At 38.2% G+C, this 19,001-nt stretch overlaps 1 protein-coding gene across 1 annotated transcript in view; it reads left to right on the top strand.

The window, feature by feature from the left end:
* Window positions 1–19,001, top strand: part of KIF11 (kinesin family member 11) — a 49,365-nt gene that overhangs the window by 11,684 nt on the left and 18,680 nt on the right. The window contains exons 8-14 of the mRNA XM_008696249.2: window positions 1,159–1,401; window positions 9,265–9,360; window positions 12,775–12,863; window positions 13,700–13,787; window positions 14,924–15,112; window positions 15,798–16,005; window positions 16,930–17,102. Of these exons, the coding sequence (XP_008694471.1) occupies window positions 1,159–1,401; window positions 9,265–9,360; window positions 12,775–12,863; window positions 13,700–13,787; window positions 14,924–15,112; window positions 15,798–16,005; window positions 16,930–17,102 (1,086 nt within the window). The remainder of the gene's footprint in view (window positions 1–1,158; window positions 1,402–9,264; window positions 9,361–12,774; window positions 12,864–13,699; window positions 13,788–14,923; window positions 15,113–15,797; window positions 16,006–16,929; window positions 17,103–19,001) is intronic.

The following is a 19,001-nucleotide window of genomic DNA, read 5'->3' as shown; positions in this document are numbered from 1 at the left end:
TTTAAAGGACAAATAAAATTACATATTTAAAGTGTATAATGTGATGATCTGATATATGTATGCTTTGTGAAATGATTACCACAATCAGGTTAATTAACATATCCTTCACCTCACATAGTTACTTTTTTGGGGAGGGTAAGAATGCTTAGGTCTACTCTTAGAAATTTCAGTATAGTATTATTAACTGTTGTCACCATAGTGTACATTAGATCCCCAGAGTTTTCTCATCTTATAACTGAAGGCTTGTACCAGCTTTGACGAGCATCTGCTTCTTCCCCACTCCCCTGCTCTTGGTAACCGTCATTCTACTCTCCATTTCAGTGAACCCCCCACCCTGACAAATTCTACACATAAGGGAGATCATACACTATTTGTCCTCTGTCTGGCTTACTTCACTTTGGATTATGTCCTCTAGGTTTATCCATGTTGTAACAAATGGCAGGATTTCCTTCTTTTAGTGGCTAAATAAATATATTCCATTGTATATGTATACCATATCTTTATTCATTCATCAGCTGACACTGTTTCCATATTTTGGCTATTGCGAGTAATTCATTGAATATGAGGGTGCAGGTATCTCTTCGAGGTACTGATTTCATTTCCTTTGGATAATATACCTAGAAGTGGGATTGCTGGATCATATGGGAGTTCTTTTCAACTGTTTCTTTCTTTTTTTTAGAGGAAAAGAGGTTGGGGGAGCAGAGGGAGAGAGAAAGAGAGGCTGGGGCGGGCAGAGGGAGAGGGAGAGAGAGAATCTTTTTTTTTTTTTTTTAAGATTTATTTATTTTAGAGGAGAGAGGGGGCAGAGAGAGAGGGAAAGAGTATCTCAAGCAGAATCCCCACTGAATGAGGAGCCCAATGTGGCCTTGATCTCACCACCCTGAGATCATGACCTGAGCTGAAATCAAGAGTTGGATGTTTATGGACTGAGCCACTCAGGTGCCCCTCAATTGTTTCATTCTCGACCACCTCAGAGCAGCTTGAAATTCTGTACTTCTAGACAATATTTTGAAGTCACTAGGTAATTAGCTTTGTAGTGGATTGTTAATTATAAAAAAATTATCTTGCTGGCTATTTGATATATTACATTTGAGAATGAAAGTCTTTGTGTCCAAATCCAATGGAACTAACAACTTACTCTTATTTGTGAAATTCAAGGTTGATCTTGCAGGAAGTGAGAACATTGGCCGTTCTGGAGCAGTTGACAAGAGAGCTCGGGAAGCTGGAAATATCAATCAATCCCTTTTGACTTTGGGAAGGGTTATTACTGCTCTTGTAGAAAGAACACCTCATGTTCCTTATCGAGAGTCTAAACTAACTAGAATCCTCCAGGATTCTCTTGGGGGACGTACAAGAACATCTATAATTGCAACAATTTCTCCTGCATCTCTCAATCTTGAGGTAAGCTCTTTAATAGGTATCTGCAAGTGTAGGAGCTATAATTCTTATTTAGCTATCATTTATTTTATTTTTCTGATTTTTATTTTTTTATCACATATTTAAAAAATTCATTAATTGGCTTTATTCATTCTAAGCAAGAGTAAAAGAATCTGGATATTGCACGTGGACATAGAGGAAGACACCACTGGAAAAAATTGTCTTTCTTCTTCCTGGCAGAGTTTTTAATCTTAAAAAGCCAATTACTTAATGGCTTTTCCCACACAGTCTTCAAAAGAAATTGCTGTGGTCATTAGCAGTGGATGGTTACATGGGGTGTGAAGATTTTTTAAGATTTTATTTATTTGAGAGAGAGAGTGAGTGGGGTGAAGTAGAGGGAGAAGCAGACTCCCTACTGAGCAGGGACCCTGAAGGGGGGGCGGGGTATGGAGATTTAATTAAGGACTTAAAAGTGGGTTAAGTGAATGCTAGTGTTGTAGAAGTTATTAGAGGGCACTGAAGATGGGGTTGGATGTGCGAGAACATGTGGTAAAACCAAGAGAAGCAAAAAAGATGGTGAAATCTCTTATTGTGATTGTTTCCTTTAAATGGAGTTAGAAAAGGTTTTATAAGGTCTCTAATTCCCCTTTCATTTTAAAAAATATCTTTACTGAGATATAATTCATATACCATTAAATTCACCCATTAAAAGTATGTAATTCGATGGTTTTAATATATTTGCTGAGCTGTACAACCATCACTAAAGTCTGTTTAGAGCATTTTCATTACCCCAGAAAGAAACCTTGTAACCCATTAGGAATCACTCTCCATTTGCTCCCACTCCCAGCTCTAGGTCACTACTTTAAATTTTTTTTTCATTTTTCTTTCTCTTTCTTTTTTTTAAGATTTTTTTTTCCTAGTTTCTTTTTTTTTTTTTTAATATTTATTTTGTTATATTAGTCACCATACAGTACATCCCCAGTTTTTGATGCAATGTTCCATGATTCATTACTTGCATATAACACCCAGTGCACCATGCAATATGTACCCTCTTTAATACCCATCACCGGCCTATCCCAATCCCCCACCCCCCTTCCCTCTGAAGCCCTCAGTTTGTTTCCCAGAGTCCATAGTCTTCCATGGTTTGTTCCTCCTTCTGTTTACCTGCCCTTCATTCTTCCCTTCTTTCTCCTACCAATCTTCCTATTTCTTATGTTCCATAAATGAGTGAAACCATATGATAATTGTCTTTCTCTGCTTGACTTTTTTCACTTAGCATAATCTCCTCCAGTCCTGTCCATGTTGCTGCAAATGTTGTGTAATCGTTCTTTCTGATGGCTGAGTAATATTCCATTGTATATATGGACCACATCTTCTTAATCCAGTCATCTGTTGAAGGGCATCTCGGCTCCTTCCACGATTTAGCTATTGTGGACAATGCTGCTATGAACGTTGGGGTGCATATGGCCCTTCTCTTCACTATGTCTGTATCTTTGGGGTAAATACCCAGTAGTGCAATTGCTGGATCATAGGGTAGTTCAATTTTTAACTTTTTAAGGGACCTCCACACTGTTTTCCAAAGTGGCTGTACCAACTTGCATTCCCACCAACAGTATAAGAGGGATCCCCTTTCTCCACATCCTCTCCAACATTTGTTGTTTCCTGCCTTGTCAATTTTTGCCATTCTAACTGGTGTAAGGTGGTATCTCAAGGTGGTTTTGATTTGAATTTCCCTGAGGGCTAATGATTTTGAACATTTTTTCATGTGTCTGTTAGCCATTTGTATGTCATCATTGGAAAAGTGTCTGTTCATATCTTCTGCCCATTTTTTGATTTGATTATTTGTTTCACATGTATTAAGTTTGAGAAGTTCTTTGTAGATCTTGGATACTAGTCTTTTAATTTATTTTTTATTTTTTTAAGATTTTATTTATTTGACAGAGAGAGAGACAGCCAGCGAGAGAGGCTACACAGGAAGGGGGAGTGGGAGAGGAAGAAGCAGGCTCCCATCGAAGGAGCCTAATGTGGGGCTCGATCCCAGGACTCTGGGATCACGCCCTGAGCTAAAGGCAGATGCTTAACAACTGAGCCACCCAGGCGCCCCTGGATACTAGTCTTTTATTTGTAGTGTCATTTGCAAATATCTTCTCCCATTCCATGGGCTGCCTCTTAGTTTTCTTTTACTGTTTCCTTGGCTGTGCAGAAACTTTTTATCTTGATGAAGTCCCACAAGTTCATTTTATCTTTTGTTTCTCTTGCCTTTGGAGATGTGTCATGAAAAAAGTTGCTGTGGCCGATGTCAAAGAGGTTGCAGCCTATGTTTTCCTCTAGGATTTTAATGGATTCCTGTCTCACATCGAGGTCTTTCAACCATTTGGAGTTTATCTTTGTGTATGGTGTGAGAGAGTGGTCAAGTTTCATTCTTTTGCATGTAGCTGTCCAATTTTCCCAGCACCATTTATGAAGAGACTGTCTTTTTTTCCACTGGATGTTTTTTCCTGCTTTGTCAAAGATTAGTTGCCCAAAGTGCCTAGGGTCCATTTCTGGGTTCTCTATTCTGTTCCATTGGTCTATGTGTCTGTTTTTGTGCCAGTACCATGCTGTCTTTGTGATCACAGCTTTGTAGTATAGCTTGAAGTCCGGCAACGTGATGCCTCCAGCTTTGTTTTTCCTTTTCAACAATTCCTTGGAATTCGGGGCCTTTTCTGGTTCCACACAAATTTAAGGGCTGTTTGTTCCAGTTCTTTGAAAAATGTCATTGGTATTTTGATCGGGATGGCACTGAAAGTGTAGATTGCTCTGGGTCGCATAGACATTTTAACTATGTTTCTTCTTCCGATCCATGAGCATGGAATATTTTTCCACCTTTTTGTGTCTTCTTCAATGTCTTTCAAGAGTGATTTATAGTTTCTAGAATATAGATCCTTTCCGTCTCTGGTTAAGTTAATTCCAAGATAATGTATGAGTTTTGGTGCTGTTGTAAATGGAATGGATTCCCTAATTTCTCTTTCTTCAGTCTCATTGTTAGTGTATAGAAATGCACCTGATTTCTGAGCATTGATTTTGTATCCTGCCACATTACTGAATTGTTCTATAAGTTCTAGTAGTTTGGGGGTGGAGTCTTTGGGTTTTCTATATAGAGTATTATGTCATCTGCAAAGAGAGATAGTTTGACTTCTTCTTTGCCGATTTGGATACCTTTTATCCCTTTTTGTTGTCTGATTGCTGTTGCAAGGACTTCTAGTACTATGTTGAATAATGCGAGATTGGGCATCCTTGTCGTGTTCCTGGTCTTAAGGGAAAGGCTTTCAGCTTTTCCCCGTTGAGAATGATATTCGCTGTAGGCTTTTCATAGATGGTTTTTATGAAATTGAGGAATGTACCCTCTATCCCTACACTCTGAAGTGTTTTAATCAGGAAAGGATGCTGTATTTTGTCAAAGGCTTTTTCTGCATCAATTGAGAGGATCATATGGTTCTTGACTCTTTTCTTGTTGATATGATCTATCGCACAGATTTCGAATGTTGAACCACCCTTGCATCCCAGGGATGAATCCCACGTGGTCACGATGGATAATCCTTTTAATGTACTGTTGGATCCTGTTAGCTAGGATCTTGTTGAGAATTTTGACATCCATATTCATCAGGGAAATCGGTCTGTAATTCTCCTTTTTGATGGGGTCTTTGCCTGGTTTGGGGATCATACGTGCTCATAGAATGAGTTTGTAGTTTTCCTTCTGTTTCTATTTTTTGAAACAGCTTCAGGAGAATAGGTATTATTTCTTCTTTGAATGTTTGGTAGAATTCCCCAGGGACTCCGTCAGGCCCTGGACTCTTGTTTTTGGGTAGGTTTTTGATCACTGCTTTAATCTCTTCATAATTAATCGGTCTGTTTAAATAATCAATTTCTTCCTGTTTCAGTCTTGGTAGTTTATAGGTTTCCAGGAAGGCATCCATTTCTTCCAGGTTGTTTAATTTATTGGCATAAAGCTGTTGATAAAAGTTTCTAATGATTCTTCCTATTTCATTGGTGTGGTGTGATCTCTCCCCTTTCATTCATAATTTTATTATTTGGGTCCTTTTCTATTCTTTTGAATGTCTGGCCAGTGGCTTATCGATCTTATTTATTCTTTCAAAGAACTAGCTTCTAGTTCTGATCTGCTCTACTGTGCTGCCTGTTTCTAATTCATTGATCTCTGCCTAATCTGATCAACTGCTTTCTCACTGGGTTAGACCTGTTCTTCTGTTCCAGCTCCAGCTTCTTGAGGTGAGAATATAAAAACTGCATTTTAGATTTTTCTATTCTTTTGAGTGAGGCTTGGATGGCTATGTATTTTCCCCTTAGGACCGCCTTTGCAGTGTCCCATAGGTTTTGGACTGATGTGTTTTCATTCTCATTGGTGTCCATAAATTGTTTAAATTGATTTTTGATTTCCTGGTTTACCCAATCATTCTTGAGCAGGACGGTTCTTTGTTTCCAAGTGTTTGAGTTTCTTCCAAATTTTTCCTTGTGATTGAGTTCCAGTTTCAAAGCATTGTGGTCTGAGAACAGGCAGGGAATAATCTCAGTCTTTTGGTATCGGTTGAGACCTGTTTTGTGACCCAGTATATGGTCTATTCTGGAGAAAGTTCCATGTGCATTCGAAAAGAATGAGTATTCTGTTGTTCTGGGGTGTAGTGTTCTATATATATCTATGAGGTCCATCTGGTCCAGTATGTCATTCAAAGCTCTTGTTTCTTTGTTGATTTTCTGCTTAGGTGATCTGTCTATTGCTGAGAGCGGAGTGTTGAGGTCCCCTACTATAATGTATTATTATCTATATGTCTCTTTATTCTGGTTAAGAGTTGGCTTGTGTATCTAGCTGCTCCCCTGTTGGGGGCATAGATATTTATAATTGTCATATCCACTTGTTGGATACATCCTTTAAGAATAATATAGTGTTCTTCTGTATCTCTCACTATAGTCTTTAGTTTAAAATCTAATCTGTCTGATATGAGAATTGCTACCCCAGCTTTCTTTTGAGGTCCATTGGCATGAAAAATGGTTTTCCATCCCTTCACTTTCAGTCTGGATGTATCTTTAGGTTCAAAATGAGTCTCTTGTAGACAGCAAATGGATGGGTCATGTCTTTTTATCCAATCTGCAACCCTCTGGCGTTTTATGGGAGCATTTAGGCTATTTACATTGAGAGTGATTATTGAGAGATAGGATTTTGATGATGTCGTGTTACCTGTGAAGTCTTTGTTTCTATAGATTGTAAATTTCTGTTCTGTATCACTCTTGGGGCCTTTTTACTTTTATAGAACCCCCCCCCAATATCTCCTGTAGGGCTGGTTTGGTGGTTGTGAATTCCTTCAGTTTCTGCCGATCCTGGAAGGTCCTTATCTTTCCATCAATTCTGAATGACAGCCTTGCTGGAAAAAGGATCCTTGGCTGCATGTTCTTCTCAACGAGAGCTTTGAAAATACCCTGCCAACCCTTCCTAGCCTGCCAGGTCTCTGTAGACAGGTCTGATGTTATTCTGATATTTTTCCCTCTGTACGTAAGGATTTTCTTCCCCCGGCAGCTTTCAATACTGTATCCTTGGATCTAATATTCGTGAAATGCACTATGACGTGACGTGGTATAGGCCTGTTCTCATTGATCTTGGGAGGGGTCCTCTCTGCCTCTTGAACACGAATGCTTGTTTCCTTTGCCAGATTAGGGAAGTTCTCAGCTACAATTTGTTCAAATATCTCTTTTAGACCTCTCTCTTTCTCCACCCCCTCAGGGATGCCGATGATTCTGACATTGGAACATTTCATTGAGTCAGTAATCTCCCATAATCTACATTCTTGAGATTGAATTTTTTTGAGGCAAGTTTCTGTTTTAACTTTCTCTTCTACCATCCCATCCTCTAATTCACTAATTCGTTCTTCTGCCTCATTTACCCTGGCTGTCAGAGCGTCTAGTTTAGACTGCATTTGATTCATAGCATTTTTAATTTCTGCCAGACTTGCTCTCATTTCTGCCCTTAGAGATTCTATATTCTCATTAATATTTTCATTCATTGTTTTTTCAAGCCTACACATCATCTTGACCATTGTTAGTCTGAACTCCATTTCTGACAATTTGGTTATATCTATATCCATCAGTTCTGTGGCAGAGGCCACAGACTCATTATCTTTTCTTTGCTGGGGGGGATTTCTCCTCCTCATTATTCTCAGGAGGAGAGGTTGCGGGGATGCCCAGAGACCAAGTTATTGACCAGGACACAGGCAGTGTGCACTTGTTTTATAGGGACCTTAGGGATGTCGGCTTCCTGATTTTTCAGCCTGCCTTCTGGGCGAGGGGCCTGCCGCGCTGATATTCAGGCAACTCTGTTTGGGTAGAGTTGCCCCATCCCCTGCGAGGGGGGATGGGGATGGGCACAATGTGAGCCGGTATTTCCGGGCTTTTGTTCTCTGGCGGCTTTCCTAGGCGGTTTTCTGTGCCTCTTCTGAGAGTCAGAGCAGCAGTGGGCGTATCCTAGCCTTTGTCTCAGAACAGAGAGATCGCAGTCCGCTCTCCACTGAGCTCTCTTGGCCACTTTAACTCTGTTTCTGTCAGTGCTGCTAAAAACCCTGCATCATCCCAGGATGTGCACCCCACAGCCCGAGTCCCAGCCCTCACTTCCAGGGCCGGCTCGTTTCTGTCCTTTGTGTTTCTAATACCGCTAGCTGCCCCCAGTTCCCACGCGCGCTCCCAATCTCCCTGTTTCACTGTGGTTTGCGTGCGCTCTGGAGCGCCGGTTTTCAGTCTGGTTGCGTGCACTCCCGAGCTCTCGGTTTCAGTCTAGTTCGAGTGTGCGCTCCAGAGCTCCGGTTTTCAATCTGGTTGCGCACATTCCCAGGCTCACGGTCTCAGTCTGCTCTCTCACGGGTGCCGGTCCACGAGTCTGGCCCGCTCCCCAGTGCAGGTGGCTACTGCTTCCCAGCCCCCGAGCGCAGAGGCTCCCTCCCCCTTCTGTTTATTTTCCTATATCTGTGCGCGCTTCACAGCTCCCCATTTCGTACCTCAATACTCAGCGCTGGAGATGTTCGTTTGTAAGGATCCAGGTGTATCTTCCTGTGTCTCGGGCTGATTCTCTGGGTTTTCAGGATGGTCTGGTAGATATACAGCTCGACTCGGGACCAGCTGAGAAAGGGTCTCCTACTCCTCTGCCATCTTTTCTCCTCCTTGCAGAAAGTCGTCGCTTTTCTGTTCATAGAGTTTCTGCTACTCTTTTCTTCATTCTCCAGTTGCGTACATAGGTATTCAGAATGGTTTGGTAGCTCTCTAGCTGTATTCCTGGGACCAGACGAACTTTAGGTCTCCTGCTCCTCCGCCATCTTGGAACGCCAAGCTGGAGCTCAACTCCTGTTTTAAACTGGGTTCCTTGCAGAAAGTGGTCGCTTTCCTGTTTATAGAGTTGCTGCTATTCTTTTCTTCATTCTCCAGTTGAGTTTGTTAGGTGTTCAGAATGGTCCAATAGCTATCTAGCTGAGTTCCTGGGACCAGATGAAATTTAAGCCTCCTGCTCCTCTGCCTCTTGGACTCCTCCCTCTCTTTTTTTAAGATTTTATTTCTTTATTTGAGAGAGAGAGTGTGTGCATAAGCAGGGGGGAGGGGTCTTCAACTTTATGATAATTTGCCCTAAGAAGACCCTGAAAGTTGGAAAGAAGGGGAGAAAGGATGTTTTGAACAAACTTCCTTGTAAAGATTGGGTATAGTGGTCCTAGTGGGTGATAGATTTTTAGGTTAGATATAACCATAAATTATTTTCTGTAAGTTATTTTTTTTCTTGTAAGTTATTTTATAGTACATTTTAGAAAACAGAACTACATTGTTCTTATATCTTTAGTAATTAGCATTTTCTTTTCTTCATAGGAAACACTGAGTACATTGGAATATGCTCATAGAGCAAAGAATATACTAAATAAGCCTGAAGTTAACCAGAAACTCACCAAAAGAGCTCTTATTAAGGTAACTGAATTTTGTGGAGCAATGTACTGTTTGACAAATGTGAAAATAAGGACTGAAATAGATAATTGTTAAAAGATTTGTTCACTTCCTTGTGGTGAGTCTTTTCATCTAATGATTTTAATTAACTACCTAATATATTAAAATGTTTTTTCTAATGCTAATATGGTGACTTTACCAGCTCTATTAAGTCCGCAAAATTTGCAATTATTTACATTTTGAATATTTATTTATTTCTAGCTTTAAGATATAATTACCATACATTAATGTGGTATAATTACTACACATTAGGGTATAATTTCCATAACACTCCATTGTAAGCCTACAATGCAATGATTTTTAGTACATTTATAGAGTTGTGCAACATCACTACAATCTACTTTGGAAATTTCTGTCACTATAACGTTCCCCTTTGCCCCTTTGCAAACAGTAAACCACTGATGTACTTTTTGTCTGTATATGTGCCCTTTCCAGACATTGCTTAAATGTAATCATGCAATATTTAATCTTTTGCATCTGGCTTCTTTCACTTAGCATAACATAGGGGCTTCATCTATGTTGTAGCATGTGTTAATAGACTGTTTCTTTTTATTGCTGAATGGTATTCCATTAAATGGATAATAACACATCGTGTTTATCCATTCACCAGTCGATGGACATTTGGATTATTAACAATACTGCTGCTATGAACATTAGCATATAAATCTTTGTGTTGATGTATTTGCATTCCTCTTAGGTAGATACCTAGCAGTTTAATTTCTGTGTTGCACAGTTTATGTTTAACTCTTTAAGAAACTGTTTTCCAAAGTGGCTGTACCACTTTAGATTTTCATTAGCAGCGAATGTGTGAGGGTTGCAGTTTCTCCACATCCTCTCCAACACTTGTTATAGTCTGTCTTTTTTTAATGTTAGCCATTCTAATAAGTGTATAATTGTACCCTCAGCGTGGTTTTAATTAGCATTCCCCTAATGAATAGTGATAATGAACTTCTTTTCACATGCTTATTATCTGTTTGTATATCTTTTTTGTGAAAGTTCTATCTAAATTCTTTGCCCAATTTTTAGTTGGTGTTCTTATTATTAAGTTGGGTTTTTTTTTTTTTTTTTTAAGATTTTATTTATTTGAGATAGAGAGAGTGGAGGCCAGGGGCAAAGAGAAAGGGAGAAGCAGGCTTCCCGCTCAGCAGGGAAGCCCCATGTGGGGCTTAATCTCAGGACCCTGGGATCATGACCTGAGCCAAAGGCAGACGTTTAACTGACTGAGCCACCCAGGCGTCCCTTATTATTAGGTTGTAAAGAGTTGTTCATATCTTTCAGGTACAAGCCTTTATGAGATGATTTGTAAGTATTTCCTCCCAGTCTGGCTTGTCTTCCTTTTTTTTTTTTTTTTTTTTTTAAAATTTTTTTTTTTTTTTTGGGGGGGGGAACCCCCGGGGGAAGGGGGAACAGGGAGTGGGAGAGGAAGAAGCAGGCTCCCAGCGGAAGAGACTGATGTGGGGCTCGATCCCACAACGCCGGGATCACGCCCTGAGCCGAAGGCTGATGCTGAACCGCTGTGCCACCCAGGCGCCCTGGGTTTTTTTTTTTTTTAATTGAAGTTTTCATCGAGATAATTGAGAGACATAATACAGAAAGATCCTTAGCACATTTCGTCAAACTACAGTAGAGTATCACCACAGGGATATTGACATTAATAACAGTCCATTCATCTTATTCCTCATTTTTCCTTGTACTCATTTATGCGTGTGTGTATTTAGTTCTCTACGATTCTGTCACATGTGTAGGTTTGTGGATCAACCACCGTAGTTAAGATACTGAGCAGTTCCATCACCATAGGGGTCCCTCATATTGCCTTTTTATAATCACTTCCTTCCTACTCCCACCTCCTCTCCCTAATCTCTGGTATCCATTAATCTGTGCTCTATATCTAAACTCTTCCCATTTCAAAGTGTTATTGAATGGAATCACACAGTATGTAAACTTTCAAGATTGCATTTTTCACTACTAAGCAGAATTTTCTAGAGATTCACCTGAGTTACGCACATTGGTAGGTATTTCCTTTTGAGTGCTGAGTAGTATTCCATGGTATGTATATATCATACATATAGTTTGTGTAACCATTTACCTGTTGAATGACATATTGGCTGATTTCAGTTTTTCACAATTATAAGTAGAACTGCAAACATTTTGGTTATAGGTATCTGTGTAAACATAAATTTTCATTTTTCCTGGAATAATTGCCCAGGAGTGTAAGTTGTTGGGTATGGTAACTGAATATTTAGTTTTTTTTAAAGAACTGCCAAGCTGTTTTCCAGAGTGGCTGTACCATTTTATATTCCCACTAGCAATGTAGGAGTGATCTAGTTACTCCATATATTCACCAGCATTTGGTGTTGTAACTATTTTTTATTTTAGGTATTCTGATGAATATAATAGGTGCTAAATATCTCACTATAGTTTTAACTTGCATTTCTCTAATGGCTAATGGTGTTGAGCATATTTTCATGTACTTATTTGCTATTTGCATATCCTCTTTGATGAAATGTCTATTCATGTCTTTAGGCCCATTTTCTAATTGGGTTTTTAATACTTTTATTAAAAAAAGTTTGGGGGGTGCCTGGGTGGCTCAGTTGGTTAAGCATCTGACTCTTGATTTTGGCTTAGGTCATGATCTCAAGGTCCTGGGATTGAGCCTTATATAGGTCTGCTTCTCTCTCTCTCCCTCTGTGCTCTCTCTCTCAAATAAATAAATCTTTAAAAAAAAAATTGGGGGGAGCCGCCTGGATGGCTTAGTCAGTTGGGTGTCTGACTTGATTTTGGCTCAAGTCGTGGTCTCAGTCTGAGGGTCGTGAGATCAAGCCCTGCTTTGGGCTCTGAGCTTGGTGTGAAGCCTGTTTAGGATCTCTCTCCTTCTCCCTCTGCCCCCCGCCTTAAAAAAAAAAAGGAATTAAAAAGAATTTTGTTTTTAAGTAATCTTTACACCCAACGTGGGGCTTAAACCCACAACCTGGAGATCAAAAATCACACGCTGCACTGGCTGAGCTCGCCAGGCTCCCTGCTATTTGGATTTTTAAAAATTTTGTGGTTTGAAAGTTCTTAATATGTTTTAGATACTAGTCCTTTGTCACAAATGTGGTTTGCAGTCATTTTCTCCCAGTCTGTAGTTTATGTTCTTTATATGGCTTTTTTTTTTTTTGAAGAATTTATTTATTTATTTAAGATGTTGAAAGACTCTATTCTAAACAGATAAATATTGAATGAAAAGTATTATGACTTTTTATTCTTTTTCATGCTTTAAAAAACATGAAAGGGCTAAGTGCATGTTTTATATGTTACATATCCTCCCCAAAATGAATGAAAAAAAAGTTAAATGCTAAATTGACACCTACAATGTTCTACAATGCTCTTCTTGTGTAGGAATATACAGAAGAGATAGAGCGACTGAAACGGGATCTTGCCGCAGCCCGTGAGAAAAATGGGGTATACATTTCTGAAGAAAATTTTAGGTAAGACCTTGGCTATGGAAATCAATTTCCAAGCATAATCATTTTCTGATAACAAGGTATTTGAAATAAAATTTACTTATGTGACAGTAACTAAAATCTTTATATCTATTGCTTTCTTGTAAATGCTTCTTTTTCTTTTGACATTAACATGTAGTTATCAAATAGTTAAAAAATTTTTTAAAAACTTTAATTTTTAAATAATTATAGATTCACATGAAGTTGCAAGAAAAATAGAGAGGTCACATGTTTTCCCCATTCATTACCTCTTGCATAACTTTAGTAAAACATCAGTGGTGGTGTGTGTTGGGATGCATATTGGGGTATGTGTGCAGGGGGTAGGAGGTATAATTGCTTTGTATATATACTTTAACTCACTTCTCCATTTTAGCCCCTTATCTCACCCCTTCCTCCTGTGACACCTGATGCCTTCATGTCCCAAGCCTTTCTTGGATTTTGTGGGTCCTATTTATACTCCATATTCCTGATTGCAGACACTTAGGTTGTATCCCTCCCTATCTCTACGTTAGTGAGTTACAGTCCTTTGTCAGCTTTGTAGCTTCTCAAATTTTATACATACACATGCTTTTTTCCCTCATAGGTAGGGATTCTCAGTTTCAAAATGGAGGTCACAAGAAGAATAGTCCATTTATAAAACAAGGACAAGGAATACATTCGGTTTTGGTAACTTGTATTCGTTGCTTATTGACACTTAGGCATCATCATCATAGTGATAAATGGTAGAGATGATGTGTAACTGCTACAGGTTTATTAGAATAAGTCTTAAAGGAATTAGAAAAAAATATTAACTGTTAACTTCATATTAACCTTTATTTTAGAGCCATGAGTGGAAAACTAACTGTTCAAGAGGAACAGATTGTAGAATTGATTGAAAAAATTGGTGCCGTTGAGGAGGAGCTAAGTAGGGTAAGCATTTAAAACAGTATTGAATGAAAAAAACCCAAAACAAAACAGTACTACATGTTACATGAAGAGCAAATATTAAAAGAAAATTTCAGAACTTGAGGGACCTGATTTTTTTTAAGATTTTTAATTTATTTTTATTTTTTAAAGATTTTATTATTTTTAAGTAATCTCTACATCCAACATGGGGATTGAATTTACAACCCTGAGATGAAGAGTTGCATGTTTCACTGGTTGAGCCAACCAGATGCCTCTAAAGATTTTTTATTTTTAAGTAATGTCTACACCCATTGTGGGGCTTGAACTTAACATCCCCAAAATCCTGAGATCAAGAGTCTCATGCTCTACTTAGACTGAGCCAGCCAGGCACCCCTACCCCCCCTTTTGTTAACATTCTTTTAATTTGTACTAAGTCTTGAAATCCCATGTGTGCTTCATCTGTATATCTCAGTTCAGACAAGCCACTTCTTTTTTTTTTAAATAGGCTTCATGCCCAGTGTGGGGCTTGAACTCACAAACCTGAGATCAAGAGTCATGTGCCCTACCGACTGAGCCAGCCCCCCCCCCAATATTTTTTCTTTAAGATTTTTTTTTCTTGCTGACTCTTATACTAAAATTAAGTTGTATCCTAATTTTACTATAATCGATGATGAAGAAACTGTCTATTTTGACACATTAAAGCAGCACTATAAGAAATTAACTGAACTGTGTGGTTTTATTGTTAAAGCTAAATAATGAATGCTGAGACATTCATTATTAATGACTGATTTCATTAACATGTGTATTAGATGAGGGAATGCAGATGTTAGGAGAAACCAGATGTTGAATAACTAAGGTGGCGAGACGTGACCTTTCTGTGCCATCCTCACATTGTCAGTGTTGAAAGGAACCTGAAGAGCTAACACCACTACACTAGACCTGTTATTTAATCTCAGAGTTTTTAATGAATTTATAGAAAGAGACCAGATACTATATAAAATGCACTAACCTACCTGGTAACTTGTTACAACTTGTCACAACTTTTGCATGGAAATAATTTGTTTGATTCTTGTCTTATTATATTATGAACTAGCCAGGCGTTTCAGCAACCAGTTCAGCATTTTGTAATTCTTAAAAAAATGTTTATATGTTATATGTAGGTTACAGAGTTGTTTATGGACAACAAAAATGAACTTGACCAGTGTAAATCTGACCTGCAAAATAAGACACAGGAACTTGAAACCACTCAGAAACATTTACAAGAAACTAAATTACAACTTGTTGAAGAAGAGTATATTACATCAGCTTTGGAAAGTACTGAGGAGAAACTTCATGATGCTGCCAGCAGGGTTTGTCTTTTGTTTTGATTTGTACTTGCATTGAAGAAATTAGAAGTTAGAGATTAGAGAAAATTAGAAATTAGAGAATGTGTAGAAGTAGAAATTAGAGAATGGGTAGAAGTAACTTTTCTTTGCTTAAGCATTAACTGTGAAATTCTATTGATCCACCCCAAATGATATTTCTGCCAATTTAAAGAACATTATTTTACTATTTCATCTGAATTTTCCTCACTAGAGTTTCTGACTTAAGAAAAAACCATTCCTGAAGTTTTGTATATAGAAAAGGATTTGAATGTACTTTAGGGACATTGAGAACAATGATGCAATATTTTCCCCTTTGGTGTCATGATTGCAACTAATCAGTCATAAAGAATTTAGCACCTTCTAATGATGGGAGATGTTGAAAGAATTGTTTATTAGGTTCATGTTAGAGGAAATAGTAACGCATAATAGGAGAATTTGTGAGGAAGCATAATTATTAGGTTGGCAAAATCACTTTCCTTGCCTAGATTGTTAGATGAGGGGAAATTTCTGGGCAACTGGATAAATGAGCATGAATTGAAAATGTGTTCTGATACAATGTCTAAAACTTACTAGTTCTCATCAGGAGAAATACTATGTAACACAGATATTTTCATTAGACTTTTTGTCATATCCCATCTTATCAACATTTATTTTTAAAAATCATATATAGTTGCTTACCACTGTTGAAGAAACTACAAAAGATGTATCTGGTCTCCATTCCAAACTGGATCGTAAGAAGGCAATTGATCAGCACAACGCAGAAGCTCAGGATATTTTTGGCAAAAACCTGAATAGTCTGTTTAGTAGAATGGAAGAATTAATTAAGGATAGCAGCTCAAAACAAAAGGCCATGCTAGAGGCTCACAAGACTTTGTTTGGTAAGCTCAAGCATTTCTAATTATTCTAGTCTTTGTGTGGTAAGTGTGAAACTAATTTCAAAACTGATCATTTAATATCTTAAAAAACTCAGGTGACCATGTCACTAGTCCCCTCCAATGCACACACTGTCTGTTCAGACTAGGGATTAATGCTTTTACTGCCTTTGAATTAAAACAAATCTTAATTTGTTTTAAAAAAAGGTTTTTCTTTTTTTTCTCCTGTTTTTGATAAAGTAAGCTTTAACCATACCCATTGTTGTTACCTTCATTTAGAGGAAAAAAACTCATTTTTTTTTTTTTGAAGATTTTATTTATTTATTTGAGAGAGTGAATGAGCAAGCACAAGCTGGTGGCAGGACAGAGGGAAAGGGAGAAACAGACTCACTGCTGAGCAGGGAGCTTGATGCAGGGCTCGATCCTAGGAAGGCAGAGGCTTAACCAACTGAGCCACCTAGGCACCCAGGGAAAAACTTTTAAGTATTAGTTTTTTAGTATGAAAGTATTATCTTCACTATAGAAAACTTGTAAGATATAGAAATGTAAAAATTTGTAAAAATCCCCTAGAGTCTAGTCGCTCTAAGCCAACCACTCTTAAGTTTGGTTTATTGATTTTATAACCTCTTTTACCTACTATAATACTGTGATTACCTGTAGCTGGAGATCACAGTGATTCTTGGTTTACTGTGAACTATAGAGATGGGTCTGATAAACTGACAAATATGTCATGTGCTTGCAGAATACTCTAGAAAGTAATTTATATTTGAAATATTCCCTAGCTGATGTAATGAGCCAATTATTTTAAGTTCGTTATTATAAATTTCCATGAGGATATAATTTTCTCAACCTATTTAAAGTACTTCTAACTGTATTAATATATTTATGTCAAAGTTTGTATCTTTTTTTTTTTTTTTTTTTTTGGTGTAGGTAACCTGCTGTCTTCCAGTGTCTCTGCATTAGACACAATTACTACAACAGCACTTGGATCTCTCACATCTGTTCCAGAAAATGTGTCTATACGTGTTTCTCAGATATCTAATATGATATTTAAAGAACAATCATTAGCAGCAGAAAGTAAAACCGTACTTCAGACATTGATTGTTAGTAAATATTTTAAAGTATTTTTCAAGTGTTACTCTGCTAAGTCTTCAAAAACAATGTTTTCTGCTCTTTCATTTTAAGCTTTACAGACATGGTTATAAACATCACTTTAAGAGTACATTTATGTATACATTTTAAGATTTTATTTATTTGAGAGTGAGCGAGAGAGAGCATGAGCTGGGTGAAGGGCAGAGAGAGAAGTAGGCTCCCTGCTGAGCAGGGAGCCCAATGCGGGGTTTGATCCCGGGACTCTGGGATCATGACCTGAGCCGAAGGCAGATGCTTAACTGACTGAGCCACCCAGTGCCCCAGATTTATATCTATATATTTATATATAAATATATAAAATTTGTTTTTAAAGATTTTTATGTATTTATTTGAGAGAAAGAGAGTACGCATATGGGGCGCCTGGGTAGCGCAGTCGTTAAGCGTCTGCCTTCGGCTCAGGGCGTGATCCCAGTGTTCTGGGATCGAGTCCCACATCAGGCTCCTCCGCTGGAAGCCTGCTTCTTCCTCTCCCAGTCCCCCTGCTTGTGTTCCCTCTCTCGCTGGCTGTCTCTCTGTCACATAAATAAATAAAATCTTTAAAAAAAAAAAAACTTTATATAAAAAAAAAAGAGAGTACGCATATGAGAGAGCACAGTGGGGAGGAGGGGCAGAGGGAGAGGGAGAAGCAGACTCCCTGCTGAGCAGGGAGCTCAATGCAGGGCACCATCCCAGGACCCTGGGATCATGACCTGAGCCAAAGGCAGACGCTTAACCAACTAACTGAGCCACCCAGGCGCCCCCAGATTTATATTTTTAAAAGCAAATCTTTCCACTGTTTTTTCTCTCCCAGAAAGATTAACTTCCAAATGCATTTAACCAACATTTGAAACTCTTTTCACTTATATCTTGTAACATTAAGAGCAGGAATTAATAAGCCTAATAACTAGAAAGGGCAAGTTTAGCACCAGATCAGTTCAGGTAACCCATGAGTTGTTAGTTCGCTCAGAAATTGGTAAATCATCTTTTCCGCAAGTGTTCTGGAATGGTTATACTGGTGTTACAGTTGACCCAACCAGAGGGGATTATTAGATGTTTAATTTTAAAATTATGGTAATACGGAAAAGTGCAAGAAAAAGAACTGCTAGAATTCTGGGAACACATATGACAATTTTTGGGGTCATATCTGTGTGATCAAGCCCTTCTTAGCTGTAAGGCTCTTTTTCATAGTTCTATAGAAGCCACTCATCCAGTTATACTAGTATTATATCCTTCATAACTGATTTGGGTAATACTCTTTATTTTGTAATTGTATGATTTGCCTAGGAAGTCCTTGGCCATATTTCTTGTTTTCTTCATTTAGTTTCTCTGCCTCCCCTTTTAAGTCTAATGATGTTTGTTGAACATTTTCCAAGTGAATAACTGCAAATATTAGTTGACACTGCCTAGATTCAGTGCTTATATGACACTATTTGATAGATTTCATCAGTCACCCAAATTTGACAAAGTTAACAGATGCTCAGTTGGTACTACCTTTTAGGAAATTGATACGTGCACTAAATTCAAGATTGTATTTATTGATGTCTTCCTACCAAGTTCTGTACCACCTTGTAAACACTGCTGGAGTCAAAGAGATGACTGAGGGATGACTGCTGCTCCCACAGCATGAGTTGAAATGATATCTTTTCTTTCCGAAAGAATACCAATTGCCTTTCCTTTCACTCTTCACTAATTGTTTCTCTTATAGTTCCTCACCCTGCCTGAGTGAAGGGAACTTAAGGTCAGAGTTTTTTCCCTTTTTGTAAAAATCACCAATCTAATAAGAAAAAAAAAAGTGCCCAATCTACCTTCTTAACTTTGTATATACCTTGACAAGAACCAGAACCTTGATAAGTTCTTCAGATATAATAGAA

The sequence above is a fragment of the Ursus maritimus genome, unplaced genomic scaffold, assembly GCF_017311325.1.
Source record: "Ursus maritimus isolate PB19 unplaced genomic scaffold, ASM1731132v1 scaffold_7, whole genome shotgun sequence".
Taxonomy (NCBI): Eukaryota; Metazoa; Chordata; class Mammalia; order Carnivora; family Ursidae; genus Ursus; species Ursus maritimus.
This window is presented reverse-complemented; position numbering and strand designations above follow the sequence as displayed.